This window comes from Monodelphis domestica, chromosome 1 (assembly GCF_027887165.1).
Source record: "Monodelphis domestica isolate mMonDom1 chromosome 1, mMonDom1.pri, whole genome shotgun sequence".
NCBI lineage: Eukaryota > Metazoa > Chordata > Mammalia > Didelphimorphia > Didelphidae > Monodelphis > Monodelphis domestica.
In genome coordinates, this window is record NC_077227.1 from 127,342,517 (window position 1) to 127,362,657 (window position 20,141).

General features: G+C 39.5%; 1 protein-coding gene across 4 annotated transcripts in view; it reads right to left on the minus strand.

The window, feature by feature from the left end:
• The window catches only part of FANCI (FA complementation group I), a 71,055-nt gene that overhangs the window by 9,920 nt on the left and 40,994 nt on the right, over positions 1–20,141 (minus strand). For 3 of the 4 annotated variants that reach the window (XM_016427651.2, XM_007479350.3, XM_056806556.1), the window contains 12 exons: positions 17,120–17,293; positions 16,914–17,035; positions 16,273–16,437; positions 14,611–14,790; positions 14,101–14,267; positions 12,211–12,287; positions 8,818–8,934; positions 5,506–5,557; positions 5,049–5,176; positions 4,859–4,927; positions 4,620–4,713; positions 4,216–4,400 (listed from right to left, as the gene is read on the minus strand). In XM_016427651.2, the coding sequence (XP_016283137.1) occupies positions 4,216–4,400; positions 4,620–4,713; positions 4,859–4,927; positions 5,049–5,176; positions 5,506–5,557; positions 8,818–8,934; positions 12,211–12,287; positions 14,101–14,267; positions 14,611–14,790; positions 16,273–16,437; positions 16,914–17,035; positions 17,120–17,293 (1,530 nt within the window). The remainder of the gene's footprint in view (positions 1–4,215; positions 4,401–4,619; positions 4,714–4,858; positions 4,928–5,048; positions 5,177–5,505; positions 5,558–8,817; positions 8,935–12,210; positions 12,288–14,100; positions 14,268–14,610; positions 14,791–16,272; positions 16,438–16,913; positions 17,036–17,119; positions 17,294–20,141) is intronic. The other variant, XM_056806550.1, reaches the window with a different exon arrangement.

Consider the following 20,141-nt stretch of genomic DNA (forward strand, 5'->3'; position numbering starts at 1 on the left):
TGTCATTTCTAGGATAAAATACAAATGTTTCTGGACTTTTTGCCAAGATGTCTGCCTGAATGAGAGGCAAGCCACTGAGTTCTCACATACCTATCTCAGCAAAACCCTGAAGTTTGTACCAGACAGAGAAAACTATTAAGAAATTAAATGATAAACCACATTAAGCAATAGATTCTACTCCCAAAATGGCACAAAAAGTTAGCTGGCAGCCCTCAGGGAATAGGAAAGAACCCTTTCCCTCCCTAGCCTCCCATGCTAAACAAAGCCTGGGTCAGTACTTCCCAGCTTGACCAGAGATGGAAATATGTAGCCTGCAAGATTGTGTCCACAGGCAGAGAGCCCGTAAGAGAATGCCAAGGTAGAGACATTGAAAACCCCATTGGTGGTATTGGAGCACTTGGATTGAGAGAGCCCAGGTCCCACAGCTCTGAGGTCCCCGACACTGTTCGTTTTATAGTTTCCTACTGCCTTGTGAAGTCATTTGCTTCTAGTTGTTGGATTCTAGTTTTTAAAGACTGAATTTCATCCCTAGATTTTTGGTCAACCTCCTTCTGGTCTGATTTTCTTTGGAGGTCATCTTCTTTGCCTCATTTCCAAGCTGATTAATTTTGGCTTTCAAGGCACTATTTTCTGTTTCCAGATGATTTATTTTGCTTTTTAAGTTCTTTTCTCAGTGGTCTTCAGCCTCTCTTAATTGTTTTTTGAATTGTACTTGAGTTCTTCCAAAGCCTGTGTCCAATTTGATGGAGTTTCTGTGTTTTTGCTTGGTGTTTCTTGATCCTCTGCTCCATTTGCTCTTTGTTCATTGCCTGGATAGAAGCTGTCGATTGCAATTTCTTTTTTCTTTTTCTGTTGTTTGCTATTGTTTCTGTTGTTTATTTCCCCCTTCTTTCCCGCCTGTAGTTGCTTGTAGTCTTCCTCCTCTCATTATGTGCTATGTCTGTGGGTTTGGGCTGTTCTGTCCTGAAGGGGCTTCTTCTCTGTTCTGCTGATTGATCAGGTGAGTCAGATCTTTTCCAGCTGACAGCAGAAGCTGAAAAGGAGCTGGGCTTCCTGCCCTGTTGTCAAGGTTGTTGCCTGTAGTTTGTTGTAGCCTTTGCTCTTGGAGCTTAGTCAGCAAGGCTCTCAGATCAGTCTGTGAGGGAGAGGTGTTGGATCATGAGCTTCCCTGCCCTCTGAAGGCTTCTTATCTGCCTTATTGATAGGACTGAGCCAGGGTGGAGTTGATCTGCAAAGCTGGATGTGCCCTGAGGCCAAAACGGGGGTGGGGGAAGGGAGGGGGAGCGCGGCAAGGTGGAGCATCTTGGCTGCGACTACGCTACTTGCTCTGCGCTTCTCCTCCAGCTGCCTCTATGCTGCCTGTGTTCAAAGCCCTGAGCCTGGCACAGCTGTGCCAGCAAGGTACTCCGTCCGGACTAGCGCCCTTGCCTGTCCAGAAATTCCAGCCACCGCTGGAGGCTCAGCACTGTAGGTGGGGGAGGGATCCCAAGACTTTCCTTCTTCCTTCCCTTTAAACCCATGTGTTTTAGAGTTCAGGATTTCTTGGGACATATCTTTTAAGTTGGGTCCAGCAGGAGGGTTCCCTAGATCTGTCCTGTTGTTAGATTTGGTTTTCAGTCCCCTTGAAGCATTGTGTTTTTGATCAGCGAGGAAGGGTTTGAGGAGGTCTGAACTGTTGCTATCTCTAAGCTGCCATCTTGACCCCACCTCTCCAATGATAAAGCCCCCCACCCCCACCCTGCACTGTTTGGATATGCCAGAGGGGGTCCTAAAGATATGGCTCTCTGAACCTCAGATTCAGAAGGATGCTGAACCTCAGGAGGTGGAGGTCAGCAACGGAATCCAGAGACCAAGTGGGGCCAACCATTCTACCCAAAAGTGAGAAAAAGGGGGACAATATGACCTTGACACAAAGCCCCAATTTAGGAACTAAAGCTAGAGATAGATGGGTAAATCAAAGAAAGCATCAATCAACATCAAACATTATTGCAAATTAATTCCATAAAACTGCAAAGAGAAACTCATAGGAAAAAAATTTTTTTTCCCCAAAAGGATTCCACAAATACTTAGAAGAAATGAAGCAAGAGATAAAGGAAATAAAAGCACTTGAGAGAACTAGAAGAATAAATATAAATAATAATATATGAATACATAATACATATCATATATATAAATATATATAATAAAATATAAAGAATAAATATAAATTTTAAAAAGTGATAGGTAGTAACAAATTCTTATCTAAGAAACAGAATCTCTAAACATCGAAACAGACCAAACAGAAATGAATGATTCTACAAGAGAGCATGAAATATTAAAACAACAAAAAAACCTGAAGAAAATATAAGATATCTGATACAAAAAACAGATGACCTGGAAAATAGGCCAAGGACAGAATTTAAAGAGTGGTTGGATTGCTTAAAAAACACATTTACAAAACAAAAACCTTGGACAATATATTTAAAATAATCATAGATGGAAACTGCAAGATCTACTAGAACTACAGAGTCAAATAAAGCTAGAAATAATTCACTGATCACTTCTTGAAAATAATTCCAAATGAAAAAGTCCAAGGATTGTCACAGTCAATATCTAGAGCTTCCACATTAAAGAAAAAAATACTGGACATATCTAGAAAGAAGCAGTTCAACTATGGTAAAAGGTCACATGAGACATCAAAGCTTCTACTAAAATCCAGCGGAGCTCTTAAAATATGTTTCAGAAAAGCAAAAGAGAAAGGCTTACAACAAAGAATACTCTGCTTGGTAAAACTGAATATAATCCTATAAGGAATAGACCTCAAGGGAATAGAAGACTTTCATCCATCTCTGAATAAAAAACCAGAGCTGAGTGGGAATTCTGAAATACAGATACAAGAGTCAAGAGAAATCTAGAAAGGAAAATTTATCAAATTGGAAGAAGCTATACAATGATGTATTTCTAAGAAGAAACAAATGTCCTTTCAGAATCGTAACATCTTCCAGGGCAGTTTACAGTAGAAACACATCAAACTCAATAGGGAAACAAGTAGGGATGGGTGAGGAGAGAAGTTACAAGTAATACATTTAACTCAACAGAAGATGAAAAAGGAGAAGGAGAAATTAGAGGGAGGGAGGGAGGGAGGGCAAAGGAAGGGAGAGATTATTCCCAAGCTAAACCGACAATGTAGAAGAATATTTATGGCTGTTTTTGAAGTGTCCAAGAACATAAATTCAAGGGTGTGGCCCTAGAGCAGGGAATGCTCTAATTTGTTAACTGAACAAGTTAGGACAAATGAATGTGAGGAAGTGTTATTGTGCTCTATGAAATGATGGCAGGTACAGTTTCAGAGAAACCTGGGAAGACTCCTGTGATGCAGAGTGAACAGAACGAGGAGAAGAATTTCTGCAACAACAATGATATGGCAAAGACAAAGACTGAAAGAAGAAATCTGATCAGTGGAGTGATGAACCCTGATGCAAGGGACCCCTGATGCCACATGCTCCCCATTTCCTGACGAAGAGGTGAAGGGTGCAGAGATCTAGGCTAAAAGAGAGATTTATTTTGAATATTGAAGCTGAATTTGCTTGACTATCCAAGAGTTTTTCTTGTTCTTTTGTTTCTAATGAGACAAAGAAGAGTTTGTGGGTGGGAAGGGAAGGTGGATTTTTGCTGATTGAAAAAAATGCACAGAGAACAAGAAGCAGATGAGCAGGGCAGTTTTGAAAGTAACAGAGTGGTGTGAAACAGCAATTTGTAGTCCTAGATATAGCCTTCTTTTTGTAGTCTGCTACATTTGGAAATGCTTCTTTTTTGGTGTTTAAGCTTAGAAGGGGGAAAGATGTGTTTGGCATTTAAAGCCTTTCAGGAATTGACTCTAAACCCATCCTTCCATCTCACATATTATCTACCCCAGCTAAATTGTCCCCCTTGCTGTGTCTCCTACGTGGCTTTTCATCCCCTGCCTCTGTGCATTTGAGCCTTCAGGCCTAGTGCTTTATCTATTGTGCCACTAGCTGCAGAAGTCAGATTTGGATTCTAGTCTCAAAACCATCACTTGCAAGTTGTGTGATGAACCTCATTTTTGTCATCTGAAAAAATGAGAATAACATGTGCTTATCTACAAGGCCCTTAGTTACACTGGGGAAGCCTGTCTGACTCCAAGTCCTTAGAATGGGGCAGCCCTGGCTGTGGTGGGTTTGTGATGTGAATCTGGAAGAGGACTCTATGACTCACGTATTTCACAAGAGCTGTAAGGATGGTGTAGACTCTGCTGAGGTTCCTGAGCAGACCATCCACACAGCTGCCTGAGGGCAGTGCCGTCTGCACCAGCTCGTGGAAGGCTGTGAGCAGGGTCCCCAGCTGTAGTATGGCTGCCTTCTCCAGGGCCTGTTGTGGCGACCCTTCCTGAGAAGCCTCCTCTGGAGGGAGAAAACAAGAGCAAGACCAGCGCAACTTGACTTTCAGAAAGCTAGAGGAAGTTAAAATCAGCTACAGAACAGGCTAGTGAAAATATTTTGTGGTTCACCAGTGATAAATATCACACTGATAGTTATATTGATTCTTCCTCATAATTTCCCTTTTATAAAATAGTTTAATGTAGGGGTTTTCCATGTCCCTTCACACGCATGAGCACCTACCTGCCAGAGACTCTCGGCCAACATGCCCTTTAAGCTTGGTGATCAGCCAGTCGACTTCTTCTAAGACCTTTTCAGCCTGACTGAGAACCTGTAACTACAGAAGAAAAAGCAACTCAATGATGTGGTATGTAGGACTGGGTGGGTGTGAGGAGGCCCTGGGCCTGCCTGCCCCAATTTGTTCTGGGTTACTTCTGCTGGGCAGTGATCGCTACCCACATGGTTCTGGCAGCAACACTTACACAAACAGTGGGCGCTGCTGTTCTTAGATTCACCATCGCAAAGTGGTTTGGTTTTTCTACCTCTATATCCTAGAAAAGGAGAAAAGTGGTAGGGTCATCAGCACAGAGGACATCTTTCCAGATCAGAAAAGCCACTCAGCTCCCAGGCTGCCAACCGGAGGCCTGGAGGAGCCAGAAGATTCTGCAGTACCTGGTCAAGGTCTCCGAGCTGTCCATGGATATCTTGAGACAGATCACGAAGCAGGCTAACAGGACTCTTGCACAAAACATGGAGGCTGAAGAGAAGGCTCATTAGGCCCTTGCAAAATGAGGCATCTTCTGGGGAAGGAAAGGAAATGAGATCAATGATCAAGGTATAGGCCAATAAGCCCATTTTGGACTAATCTGAGAAAAACGGAAACAGCTAGAGAAAGCTGGTCAGATCACACTGTAGTCTGCTGTCCCAAAATAAAACTTGTTTTACCCATTCTGTATGGGTCTATCTTCCTATCCAAGGCAAATAAAAGTAGGTAATTCTCCATTATTGTGATATAATAAAGTTACCAAACCAAGGGACTTGTATAGCCTTAGTTTCAAAGAGTATTTGTTTTAATAAATGTTATTTGATGACAATGGCTTATATGTGGCATAAAAAGAAAAACACATACCCAGACTGTTTTCCTTGCACATCTTGATGGTCCAGGAGAGCATCTGAATAAGCTATATCAAAGGAGAATGATCAGCCACTCATGTTAGTGACAAACAAAAAAATAGGTTGTCAAAAATAAACAATCACTGGGCATTTATTTCCAAAGTCTAAACAAATGATTTATTAAGAACATAGACACAAATCCATTCTCCAGTATGCCCATGGAAATGAATTCTAAAACTGTAAAGACTTCTTTCAGAATGATTTTGTGTTTGACTTATAAGTAATTCAAGACCTGTCATTCCTTCAGGGATTAAAATTTACTAATTTTCCTGCTACCTCCTAATAGGAGTTATTAAATTAAATATGGAATGAGGATTAGTACCAGGTTCTATGGGGAATATGGTTTCCTTTCATATCCTAGTTGCATTGATTTTTGTTCGGGCAAAAAAGTTTCCATTTCATGTAGTCAAAACTATTGGAGGTGCAGTGGAATATGAAACAAACGAAATCTGCTAAGCATATATTTTTTAAAATAGTTACTAAAATGTTAAATTTTTTTTTAAAAGATCACAGATCTCAAGTTAATAACTTTTTTTTTTTGGATTCACTACTCTTTCTCTCTTCTCATTCTCTTTTCAACCCTTTGTTATCTGGCTTCACTCTTCACTGCTCCCTTCAAAGTGACCAATGATTTCATCTAAAAGCAAATAAAATCCTTAACTTCCATGTAGAATCAATACTGTGTATTGGTTCCAAGGCAGAAGAGTGCTAAGAGCTAGGAAATGAGGGTTAGTGACTTGTCCAGGGTCACACAACTAGGAAGTGTTTGAAGAAAGATTTGAATTCAGAATCTCCTGTCTTGAGGCCTGGCTCTCAATCCACTGAGCCACCCCATCAGATTTCTTAATTATCATATGTGATAGTCTTTCCTCAATTTTTATTCTTCCAGATCTTTTTGAAGTATTTGATGCTATTGACCGCTTTTCTCCTGGATACTGTTTCTTTTTGGGGTTTTCATACTCCTCTCCCTTGGATCTCCTCTTACTCATTTTTTAGATTCCTTAGCCTCCTTGGATAGATCATTATCCATAGCATGGCCTCTATCTCTGAGTATACCCCAGGGTTCTGACCTGGGCCATCTTTTCTTCTCCATCACTCCCACTTCTCTTTCAGTGATATCAGCTTATTCATGCTGCTAATGACTTTCAGATGTACAAGTCAAGCCATAACTTTTTCCACTGAGCTTAAGTTATGCATCAATAACTGCTGACTATCTATTTCAAAAGTCTGTCACAGAAGGATTTCAAATTCAGCATGTCTTCAGACAAGGGCAGAGTACAGTAGGACTCTCATCTCTCTAGTCCTGGAAGCTCTGCCCCTCTCAAAGTAGCCCTACATCACATTAGCTTTTGTGGCTACCAAATCATGCTGCTGATTCATGGTGAGCTTATAGTCATAAGATTTTTGTCATAACACATGCTGCCTGGCCATGCCTACCCTATCTTATGTTTGTGTTTTTTTATGTCCAAGTACAAGACTTTACATTTATCCTTATTATTAGATTCAGCCATCAATACTCTAGGATCTTTTGAGATCTTGACTTTCATCCAGTATATGGGTTATCCCTCTCAGTTTTGTGTCATCTGAAAATTTGATGAAGAGGGAAAAGGGAAGGAATAAGCATTCTTTAAGCTACTATGTGCCAGGCACTGTGCAAAGTGCTTTACAAATATTATCTTCTTTTATTTGATGAGCAGCACACTATCTATGCCTTTATCCAAGTCACAGAAAAAACAGACCTCTAACATACTCCACTGAAGATACTCGGCAAAAAAATTCTTATCGGTCTTTGTCAGGTACATGCCAGCCCTGGCTTGGGGGCCTGTCATTCTAAGGTTTAAGCCAAGGTCCAGAAACCCAAATCCATTTTCAAATTTTTTAGTTCAAAATGTATCGTAGTGCTTCTTCCTTTCCTTCTACGTGACTGACATCTTCCACTTTCCAACTTCTCATTGCTTCTTCAGATCTTTTCTCATGAAGTGGTGCTCCTCAAGTATCTTGACTGTCTCTTTCAGGAGAGAGAGACCAGCCCACACTCTGACCATTGATAGCAACCATGTGGCCATGGAAATGTGAACATCATGCAAGTCACCTGAAAGTTCGCCCTGCTTTCCTGACTGAGAGCTTCAGGTTCCCAAATTGCTTAGGAGTTGTTACAGCTTATCTATCTCCTTAGCATTTCATTAACACCTTCACATCCTGAAAGAAAATGACCATTTCTCATCTCTTTGCTCTTTTATTAGCTCTTAAAAACTTGGCAGCCACACCTAACTTTCTTTCCCTTCTCTTGTTGCCATTTAATCTAGTTTTCTCTTACTGTTCCACAGCTTTGTGGAGGAAGTCCTCTTCAGATTCTCTCTCTCCACACTGTTCTTCCTTCAGCTACAGGTGCTGGTCTTCAATAGTTCTTCTGGTTCTACATTATTCCTTCCCCAGATTCAATCTCTGTCATTCTTCAGAATTACCTTGTAATTCCTCCTCCTTCCTATTCAAGTCTTTTTCCTCCTTCAGTCCCTGCTCCCTCACAACCATTTTTTTCAGAAGTTAGAGGGTGTTACAAAGTCTTTCTATAAGGCCCAGGCTGGCCTAGAGTGACTCCACTTCCATACCTATAAGTGAAGGAAAGAGACTGGCAGTCCCTGAAGGGCACAGCATCCTTGACCTATTAAGGACCTCCTTGCTCCTCATTTCTGTATTTGGCAAGAAGACGGCCCCTCGATGAAAGAAACCAAGAAAAGGAAGATATTTCTGGTTCTTTTCTCCATCGCAGTACATACACAAAGCTGTCATCGCCACTAGCATTACTTCTCTTTGATAGCTCTACACTTTCTTGCTTTATCATTCCTCTCTGTACATTCAGCTGCCCTGGTGGCAAAGGCTCGTAAAAAGTTCTGGTTGTGTTCTGGCAGAACACTATAAGAAGACTATGGTAAAGAGCACAGATGACTAGTGTACCAGAAATCATAATTTACAGGTTTAGAGCTGACAAAGACTTCACAAAATCATCTAGTTAACTCCCACCATTTTCTAGAAGAGGAACAGAACCATTTCAAAGTCATCTAGGTATTAAGTAGCAAAGCCAGAATGCTTTGCCCCCATGCAACCTGGCAGGAACACTGGATGAGATGGCATAGAGCTTATATTAATGAGACAAAGATAAGTAGATAGTTTATAACAGGCTAAAACAGGGCATCCACTTATTTTCATGATGCAAAAATATCTTTTCTGAGGAACAGAAACTGGAGAATTCAGCGCTTAGCACTAATACCTGAGGTGAGGAAGGATCCAATAGCTTGGACAAACTGGAAAGAATAGTCACTAATAGGAGAGCCTCCTTACTATTGAAGTCATCATCCTGGCTGCTGAGCAAGTTCACTAGAGATCTCTGTGTGAAGAAAATTCACAAAATTATTAACAGACATGTCTACCTGGGAGAGAGAAGGATGAGGCCAGTGATTTCACTGGCATAAGGAACTCCCTCTGCCAATGCAGACAGGCATTTTCTCCCCAACTGAAGAGTCTTAGAGAGCTTCTTAGAATACAGAGAGGCTAAATGATTTCCAAGGTTCAAACAGAAAATATATGTCAAAGCCAAGGCCTGAACTGAGGTCTTTCTGGTTCCAAGGCCATCTCTATGTAAGGGGTAAATTTAGGGTTGAGACTGAATATATTTTTAGTTGGTTGCCAAGGATTCAAATTCTAAATCCCAATGAAATAAGAAAGAAATGGAATTTTATGGTGGTTTATTTACAATAGAAGGAAGAAATTAAGAATGAGAGAGAGAGGGAAAAGGGAATTGATCTGCTCTGGCCCAGTCTGAGCCAGGCAGGGGTTCAGAGGCCTCGGCCAAGGGGCTTCTCCAGAAAGCCAAAGAAAAGGGAAGTCAGCTGTATCATTCACCACATGACCGTCTAAAGGAAAGCAGTCTGAGGTCTCATGATGAGCTCCTCCAGGGTTGAGTTCTACAGCCAAGTCCGCAAAGGTTCCCTCTCACAGTAAGTGGCACAAAATATAAAGGCAGTTCTTTACATCACTTCCTGTGCCTCACACATACCAATGGTGGCTTAAACTTGGCTTAGGACAGCCCAGAGGGTCAGTCAGTTGTTTCTGATTTGTCACTTATTAGTACACATTGGTCACAGACCATCCATCACAGACCATCCTCCCCCACACTTAATCCTTAAGTGGGGGTGTATACATTCCTGGTTGCTAGAATTCTAAAGACTAAGCAGGGTGGAGTAAAACTAAAATTCACATCTATTCACTATACCCTGATGTCTCTCCTACTTTGTAGAGGGGAGAAATAATTTAATCAGAGAGTTCTGTGGCAAGAGGAGAAATGATTAAAAGCAAATGAAGTCCTGCTAGTGTCAATATCCCAGAAGTATAAAGCTTGCCTAAGGTGCTGACAACAAAGTGTTTTAGGAATTGCTAGTTTGGAACTAAGAAATGATTCTCTTCATGCAAGCTGTCACCAATGTGATAAAGATACTCTAATCATACTATGGACTCAAAGGAATGGGATAAAACTAAAGAGTCTGATAGGTGAATAACTTCGCCTTAAAGAAAGAATAATAGTCCTTATAGTTTATCTTTGTGTGACAGTAGCTTTCAGGGTGGAGAGAATATACTAGATTTGAGGCTAAGAAGTTCAAGTTCTCTCAGGTGCTTGCCAGGGTGACCCCAGGACTTCTCTTCTCTACAGAGTTTAGTTTCTTTTCTTCATCTGTAAAATGAGGGAATTGGACCTGATGGCCTACTGTATGTCAGTCATTGTGCTAAGTGCTAGGGATAGAAAAAGAGGCAAAGACAATCCCTGTTCTCAAGGAGCTAATAATCTATAATGGGGAAGACAATGTGCAAACAAATAAAAATGAACCAAGTTAAAAAATAAGTAAGAAATAATTAACAGAGAGAAAGCAGTGGAATTAAGAGAAGTTGGGGAAAGCTTCCTGTAGACTTGGGTTTTTAGGTGGACTTAAAGAAAGCTAGGGAGGGCAGCAGTCAGAGCAGAAGAGGCAGAGTGTTGTGGGCATGGAGGACAGTCAGAAAAAGTGCCTGGAACTGTAAGATGCAGTGTCTCATTTGTGGAATAACCTGGAGGCTAGTGTCACTGGATTGAAGGGTACATGTTGGGGAGTAATATGTAAGAAGATTGGAAAGGTAGTGGGGGAGAGGGGAGATTAGGTTAAGGACTCAATGCCAAATCAGAAGTTTTATATTTTTTTTTTATAGAGGCAATAGGAAGCATTGTTGGCGAGGGACATGAAAAGACTTGATTTAGGAAAACCTCTTGAGTAGCTAAATGGAGGATGGTTTGGAGTGGAGAAGAGCCTGGAAACAGGCTGACTGACCAGCAGCCTCATCAAGATGAGGCAAGGAGAGGCCATGAGGGCCTGCACTAGGAGGGTGGCAGTCAGAGGAGAGAAGGAGGTGTATTCAAGAGACGTGGCAAAGATGAAATTGGCAGGATGTGACAACAGTATGGATATTGGGGTAAGGCATTAAAAGACAGTGAGAAATCCAGGATAACACTTGGTCTTGAACCTAAGGGACTAGAAGGATGGTGTTGCCCTCAACTGTAACAGGAAAATAAGGGGGTGGGGGCAGGAGGGAGGGTTTGGGGTAAAAGTTAAGTTCTGTTTAGGACTTAGTGAATTTAAGATGTCTGCTGGACATTCAATTTGAGATGTCTGGTAATTAAATCCATGGGAGCTGATGAGATCACTAAGTGAAGTAGTATAGAGGAAGAAGAAGGTCCAAGACAAAGCCCTGAGGGACACTAAGACAATCATTATAACTGAATTTCCTTTCAATCATAAGAGCTCTGTCCTGTTGTTCATTTTGGATCTAGAAGAAAAAAAATTCTGGCCTTTTTCCTGTGAAGATGAGATTAACTCTCACCTGACCATTTTTAGATTTAATCACCAGAAGCATATATATCCCACTTATCCTTAAGTGGGGGAGATCTGTGACCCACATGTGTGAAAGTGGGTGACAATTCAGAACCCACTGACTGCCCTTTGGGCAGTCCTAAGCAAAGTTTTAGCTATAATTGGTCCACATAAAATGGAAGGAAGTCACAAAAAGTAATGTTTTTAAAAATGCCAAGAACTTCCTATGACAAGGTCCTTTGCTTTCAACTTGACCTTGGAGGAGCTCTGGCTGAGGACTGCTTCTATTAAGACTACAACATGGGCAAGTGAGAAAGGCTAACTCCTTTTCCTGGCTTGTTCTGAAGATACTAGCCTCTAATTTACCTCTGGGCCCCCTTTGCTGAGGCCTCTTAAGCCCTGACTCGTCCAGACCGGGCTGGAGTAAACATCTATTCTCTCTGATTTTCTTACTTTCACTTCCTCCTTTTGTAAATAAATTATCATAAAAAATCATTTGGAATTAATGAATTCCTGGTGACCATACTCTTAAATAATTTAGTTCAACCTTTTAAATTTAACCCTTTACATTCCCCTAGAAAAGAAGGCATGATCCCTTTCTTATCTTAACAGCTGCTTCTGCTGTGGACTCTCATCTCTCTCTCTCTCCTCTCAAGAATCATTTTCAGTGCATAAGCCAAACTAATTCATTGACATTACTGTAGCAATTGATAATTTTTTTCCTTTTAGTCTGTCAAATTGAACATGACTTGCCCAAAGCTACTTACCTGAAACTGCCTAATCTGGAAAGTTGCTCTCTGGGTAATATTAATATCTTCCTCTCCTTCATCCTCGTTGGTAATATCTGGGAAAGGAAGAGAAAGACAGCTAAATAAGCTAAATGTTTTGATATGATTCATATTTTTTCTATTAGACAGAAAAGGCCTATTTCTAAAATCAAGCAGTGTTTCAGTGGACTATTTAAGATTAATTTCCAATCTACCCCTGCTCTCACCCCAAAACACTTCAAGACTTCAAACTGTATTATAAAGCAGTAATCATCCAAAGTATTGGATTCTAGTTAAAAAACCAGAAATGTAGATCAATGAAACAGACTAGACAAGGAGTCAGAAAAATTACCAGCTTAATAACTCCACATATGACAAATATGAGAACACAAATTATCCAGGACAGAATCCTGTTTAGAGAGAACTGCTGGGGAAATTGGAAAGAAATCTGGCAGAAATTAAACTACATCACTCATCAATAAATATAAAATGGATATGTTGCTTTAAATATTATTAATGGTTTTACCATTAAAAACTAGAAGAGCACAAGAGCAGGTACCTTTTACAGCTGTGGCTAGGGGATACTAAACAAGGTGATTTACAAAATTGATTTTAAAAGATCATTTCAATTACATGAAATTCAAAAGCATCTGCACGAACAAAATTAATGTAATGAGGATAAGAGGGAAAACAGTTGATGTGGGGAAAATCTTTTTATCACATATATGAGTCTGAAATGTAACCCTAACCCTTACCCTAAACATTTTAAGACCAAATTCCCCCCTTTAAGAAATAAGTATTTAAAAGATATAAACAAAAAGTTCTTAAAAGAAGAATTATAAACTATTAACAACCAAATAAAAGAATGATTCAAACAACTGCTAAAAGAAATACAAATGAAAATCTGAGGTTTTATTTCATTCCCAGAAAGTTGGCAAACATGACAAAAGATGGGAAAAGTGAATGGTGGAGATGCCAAAAGATGGGCACACATATATTGTTGGCCAAGACACAAATTGGTCCATAATAACGAAAAACAATGAGGTTATGCAAATAAAGTGGCTATTGTTAAGAACCAGAGATGCCATTTAAGGTATAACCCAAGGAATTCACTGGCTCCATATACATATTTATAGCAATAGTTTTTATGCAAAAACTAAGTTATGATATATGACTACAATTGAATTTTGTTAACCTCAAAGATAAGATGGGTAAGCAGGTGGTGCAGTGGATAGGGTGCCAGGACTGGACTCAACTTCCCAAGTTCAAATCTGGCCTTAGGCACTTACTAGCTATGTCCTGGGCAAGTCATTTAAACCTGTTTGCTTCGGTTTCCTCATCTGTAAAATGTGCTAAAGAAGAAAAGGGCAAAATATTCCTCTATTTTTGTCAAGAAAACCCCAAATGGGATCATGAAGAATCCAACATTACTGAAAAACAAAGAAAAAGGAGGCACCTTCCTACTTTTCTTTGTAGGAGTAGGAGGTACTGTGGATACAGAACACTGGATATGTCAGGCTTTTTCAATATGTTGAGAAGTTTAGCTGTGTTTTTCCTTTTTCATTTTGTGCTATGAGAGATGACTTTCTAAGAATGGGAGGGATACCCTGGGAATGTAAGTGATAAAAAAAAACAAAAGATATCCATAATTTTAAAAAAGAATATCACATACATTTTGTAGGTTTTTAAAATACTATAATCAATTCTCCTACGATTGTCCACATTATATATGGTTTAGTAAATGCAATTTAAAGACCACTAGATGTCACTCCTTAGCAAATCAGAACTATCCTCATCAGTCCAAGATGTCTTTTTAAGTTTTCAAGGTTGCAAACAAAAGTTTGGCAGTAAAGAGAAACTGGGTCCAAAGTAATTTCTTCAAGTACCTACCGAGAGCCTGAAGGAACTGATGGATCTTGGAAGGAAAGAACTGTTGGACTGTGTGGAAGATCTTCTGCAAGCCCTCTAAGCACAGGAGAGAAATGGTCTTGCCCTTCTCCTTCTTTCCTGACTCCTCAACGGCAGTGGGAATTGAAGTATACCTCCACAGCAGGACCCTGTGGAAAAGATCATGAGCCTGAGTGCCAGTTGATTCAGATGACAGTGACACTGGCAAAAAGGCTTCACCTCACCCACCAGCTTTTCCTATTACAACCAGATCAATTATGCTCTTTATTCACATTCTCTTCTCCCATCTTATCCTCCAGTGCCCTAGATCCAGTCCAAAAAAGTATAAAGCCCCTGAGAGAAGAAATTGTTTCATTTTGGTCTCTGTGTCTCGACCTCAACACAAGGCCTTCCTCAGCAGGCTAATCAGTTCAGCTAATCAAAACTTTTTCTTTGTCAGATCTTTTTTCCTAAAAGATGGAAGACAAAGGCTCAGAAGGATCAATGACTCACCGAGTGATTTCACAGAGGTTCTGGAATATCCTGTCCATATTCTGACCATCAGGACCATCCACTTGTCCTGTCTCTTCTAGTTGCTGCACTTTCTGGAGGGCAACACTCACAGCATATCGCATGAACTCATTATTGGACCGCAGGACAGATAAACTTTCTTCATGGCTTTGGGAACTATCTCTAAGGTGGTGGGAGGGAAAGAGTCTTTTATTGACATTCTAAAAATTTCTCTAGCCCTAGATCACCTAGATTTTTAATTGAGAAAAAAAAGTAAAAATAATTAATTGGGCTCATAATTGGGGAGTTGCCATATAAACTGTAATTATTGCTAAGAAATAGATAGTTCTTGAATATGAATAATTCTAAGAAATATGGAAATACTTCTATGAAGTCACAGTAAAGAAAAAAGAGCTAACAACAAAACTCAGATAAATGTAATCAACACAAATAAAGATTAAAATTAAATATGTACTATTTTAATAAAAGACTTTTTAAAAGCATAAATATATTATTAATTGGGAAACATGGAAAACTACTTCAGTGTAAAGTTACATGTATTATTAATTCCAATCATTCTTTCATGATGTTTTGCTTAACTATTTTGGGGAACTTTACTGTACTTTATTGGAGGTTAGCTCTTCAGTTTGTTGGAGTTTGTGTGCAGTATTGAAATAAAACTTTTCAATTAAAGAAAAATAATCAGACTTTCTGTAAGATCTGAATACTGTTGAGATTGGTCTTTGAGGTCAACTCTCTCTCTTGCAGCTCTGAATCTATGATTTCTCAGGTTACCCCCACTTTTTTGCACTATGGCCATAATTCTTATTTCTTCCTTTTCCTTTTCCTTTTCCTTTTCCTTTTCCTTTTCCTTTCCTTTCCTTTCCTTTCCTTTCCTTTCCTTTCCTTTCCTTTCCTTTCCTTTCCTTTCCTTTCCTTTCCTTTCCTTTCCTTTCCTTTCCTTTCCTTTCCTACTCACTTTGCCTTTTTAACTTATTTTCTCTTTAAATATTTGCCTTGATCTGCTTTATTTCTTTTATCTACTAGGCAAGTTCTTTTTAATCTTACTTTTCATCATTTTTCTAAAAGCATCTGTATTATAAAGAATGTCAGTGTTAGAATGGCTTGTAGAAGTTATCTGGAGACATATCTTCATTTTAAAGGTGAGAAGGAAACTGAAGATCTTAGTGAACTAAAGACAGATAGTAGATCTGAACCCAAGCCTACTGACTCAGTAATAAGTGTTTTTTCCCCACTATATAACTTCCTCTGACTATGGCTAGAATTCATCCCTGTTATCCTTCATCTTTTTATTTTCCTGAGGTCTCATTTTAATTGCTATAATTTCATCAGGGTTTATTTGATATTATCTCCCACAAAGTAAAAGTTTCTGTGGCTGAGTTGCATATGTGATAAATAAAAAATGTAGGGAATTGGCAGATATTATGCTGATTTGGGACATATTGGTGAATCTAAGAATGTGCAGGAGTGCTTCTCCTCCACTGAATTATGAGTTTTTAAAGAAATTCTGTTTCTTCATACATGCTGATATACTTGCAAAAATGACACTGCTCTTTGTGGTATGCTATCATAAATGCACAGAGCTAAGAACCTATCAGAAAACAAATTAACACCCAACAACTCTTCCAGATGAGAGATCTTTACCTGAATAGAGCCACAAGCAGAGTAGACACAAATTTCATGGACAGGAAACTTCGAACTGTTTTGTTAGCCATTGTAGACTTGCCCTTCCCAGCTTTCTCCTTAAGGATATCAGACAGTCTGCTATAACACTTAAAAAGGCTTAGAATCTCCTCAAACTTATTTTTACTGTGGGAAAGGAAAAAATGGTCATCATCAAACTATTGTATTGTGCTCCTGCATGCACTTAAAGAAATATGGTTCTCAAGGTCAGGATAATGTTCTGTTATCATGTGGCTAATTCATAAGTTCAATGATACTATGCTTTTCTCTTCATTAGACAACAAAAACACTTGTAAGTCACATAAATCTGTGTGGGACACTGTATTAAGATAAACTCCAAATCTCTCCATCAAAATCAATGGAAGTTCCTGAATTTGGGGCTCATAAGGGGAAAACTATACATTCAACATATCCATTTGGCACATTTTGTTGAAAATTTTTAGATTGTGAAACTATCAGAAAAAGACTACATCACATTCTGGGGTCTATAAGGAACAAATGCTTGACATGTTGATAGAAGTTCAACAGATACTGAAAATTAGGATTCTTATTTATCATCCTGTCCTATTAACAATAAATGGATGGGCATAGTTGTTCTTTACCTGAAATTGCCTATATTGAAATTATATTCTATTAGGACCTCACACACTCCCATCACTAGGAGAGCATAGATATTATTCTTGATACCAACACTAGTGGCCTGAGAGAAATCTGCTGATTTATCCTGAAAGACAAAATTCAATAAATTAAATCGTTGAACATTTCCATCGAACTCAAGTCATAGCATTCTTGGAGAAACATCAATTACCAGTTCAAAGTCCTCTAGCTCACTCTTGATCATTCGATTGGTAATTGACTCCATCATGTCTTCTAAGTCTTGCTGGAATCCTTCCTCTTCTTCCTCCTCTTCTTCCTCCTGCAAGGGCATTGCTTTATTCCGATACCATGCCAAACAGTGCTGGATACAGCACAACAGGTGAGCCTGCAGGGGAAGAAAAAAAACAACACTAATCCCTGGGTGTTCCTAGGCTTAATTAGGTTAATGTCTACAAAGAAAAGTATTCATCAGCACCCAAACCTAAAAGGATATCAAATCAACATGAATCACCAGAATTTTAAATAAACATTGAAAAATTGACAGCAGCAGGGTGTTTTGTTATACCCAGTTTTGGAATCCAAACCCTATAATTTGTCAAATGATGAATACAAGGGAATCACAGCTCAACTATGAAATGTCCTATGTGGTTTGCTACCAATGTCATTAGTTCATGACCTCTGGCTTAGTTTCTAGAGCTGAATGTATTCTATGGACATAGATTTAAGTCTAGATAGATCTTGATCTTTTGATGCTCCTTTTCCATTTGGTTCATCCTACGTTTCATGGAACTCTTTTCTTGAATTTTTGTGCCTCTTTTTCCAGTTGACAAATTTTATATTTTCTTTTTGAATTACTTTCATTTATTTTCCCCATTTTTATTTGACCTGTCTTACTTGATTTTTTAATTCCTTTTTGAGTTCTTCTAGCACTTGAGATAAATTTCCATTTTTCTTTGAAGTTTTGTAAGTGGTTGCATGGATCTCACCATCCTCTGTTGATTTTGTGCTTTGTTCTTTGTCACCATAGAAATATTTTTAGGTTAGTTTCTTTTGCTGTTTGCTCATTTTCTCAGCCTGTTTTTTTTGCCTCTGAACAGGGAATTCTGAAAGCTGCTGATTCTGTCTCCTTTGTTGCTGGCCTGTAGGTCTCGGCACTGTAAGCTTTTTTGTCCTGGGGCTAGATCTTCATTGTAGCAATGCAGGTTTGAAAGGGTCCAGCATCATAGGCCTCCCTATGGGCTGGTGCCAGGGCCTGGGATTTTGAGGGGTGGGTCTGAGGAGCTCTTTTGTTGGTGTAGCCCAGGTCCTGGGGTCCCAAAGTTAGCCTATGCCCAGGTTTGGAACCTGGAACAGTAGGTGGTGGTGGAGTGGCAACACTCCTCTGTGTGCAATTTTTCTTTGGATTTTCCCTTATCCTATGAAAACTGACTCTCTCTCTGCCTCTCTTTCAAGTTGTGTTCAGTGGGAGAGTTCCTCATTCCATCCTGCTGTTGGTTTTTGACTTTTGTCATTTTGAGACACTTTAATTTTTTTTGAAAGTTTTATTTAATTAGTCAATTAATAACATTTCCCCTTGGTTACAAGAATCATATTCTTTCCCTCCTCATTCCATAGCCCATGCACAATTCCATTGGGGTTTACATGTGTCCTTGATCAAAACCTATTTCCATGTTGTTGATGTTTGTACTAGGATGATCATTTAGAGTCTACAACTCTAATCATATCCCCATCAACCCATGTAATCAAGTAGTTGTTTTTCTTTTGTGTTGCTACTCTCTTAGTTTTTCCTCTGAATATGGATAGTGTTCTTTCTTGAAAATTCCTCTGAGTTGTTTTGGATCACTGCATTGTGTGAATTTTAAAACTATTCCACCCTAATCAGACCATTCTTTAGAAGATCTGATTTAGCTATTTCCTGATCAGTAACAATGGAGATACTTGGAATAACAGAATCAGGTCTTGGAAAACCCATATTCCCCACCGGGCCAAGAACAAAATTTGTATTTAAACTGACTGTACTGCAGACTTGCTCTCTGCTTCCACTTCTAAGCACAAGCGTCTCTCAAGATGTAGTAAGCGAAATTGAATAGGCTTACCAGCCCTAGGCTTTTCTTATTTTCTATTTTCTTATTTCCTTGATTTCTAATAATCTCTAATAAACCTCTAAAAATATAATACTACTTTTAGTAGAGAAACTAATTTAATTTTTAGTTTGGCTAACCACGTCAGTTGTGATGAAATATCCTCAATCTTCTTAACTTTTCTAAATCTTTTCTCTACTGTGACTAAGTTCAGCTTTTAAAAGCTACTGCTTGGATTTTTTTTTTAAGCCAAGTTTCTCCAAGGCTTTTCAGAAAAGCATCTTGATCAACTTGCTGGAGCCTGCTTCTGCCTGCAGCCATCCACTTCGGACCTTCTTGATTCAATATCACTCACCTGGTCCCAGCCCTGCCCACCCCGGCTCAGTCCTTCTGCTGCCTACCTGCTTCTGTGCTCCAGCAATCCAGACCTGTGCTCTTGCTCACCTGGCCCAGCTGATCCCCGGTCCCAGCAACTCTGGCCTCCAACCCAGATGGCTCATCGCCCCAGGCTGCTGGTAGCAGACCCAATTTATTCAGGATCAAAAACCAGCTGGTAAAAACGGGGGTGAGGTGGGGGGTGTGTGATTTTTCCTTAGGCTACGATTAGCCTTCACGTGGCAAGGGGTAGAGGATAGCAGAGGGGGAGAAAGAGGAGAAGGAAGAGACTTTTCCAAACAGGAAGTTACAAGCATGACTGCTTTAACAGGATATCTTTTGAGTGCACTGATTCTGTTACTTCAGGGGAAAAATTCAGATCCCTGCAATTCTTTGGCCAAATTTGAGATTCCTAAAATCCACCCTCACTATGGGGAGGCAGCTCAGTGGCTCAGTGGATTGAGAGCTGCTAATCTTAAAATTGCTCAGATTCTACTTCAGATTTGATTAAGCTATTCCCCATTTTCTACAATGGAGGTACTTAGTCAGGAATGTATTGAGAACTTTAAAATCACTCCATCCTGCTCAGACAGTGCCTTAGGGGAAGATAAAGTTGTAAAATTCCTGATTGAACAATGAAAAGTCCCCAACTCATACTTATAGTGAAGCAAAAACCCTAAGATTGGTGGTCTATTTTAGATCTAATACAAAAAAGGTGACAAGAACCTATAAAGGTTAAATTAATCTCTAACAGGTCAAGCAACTTACAAAGAGCAA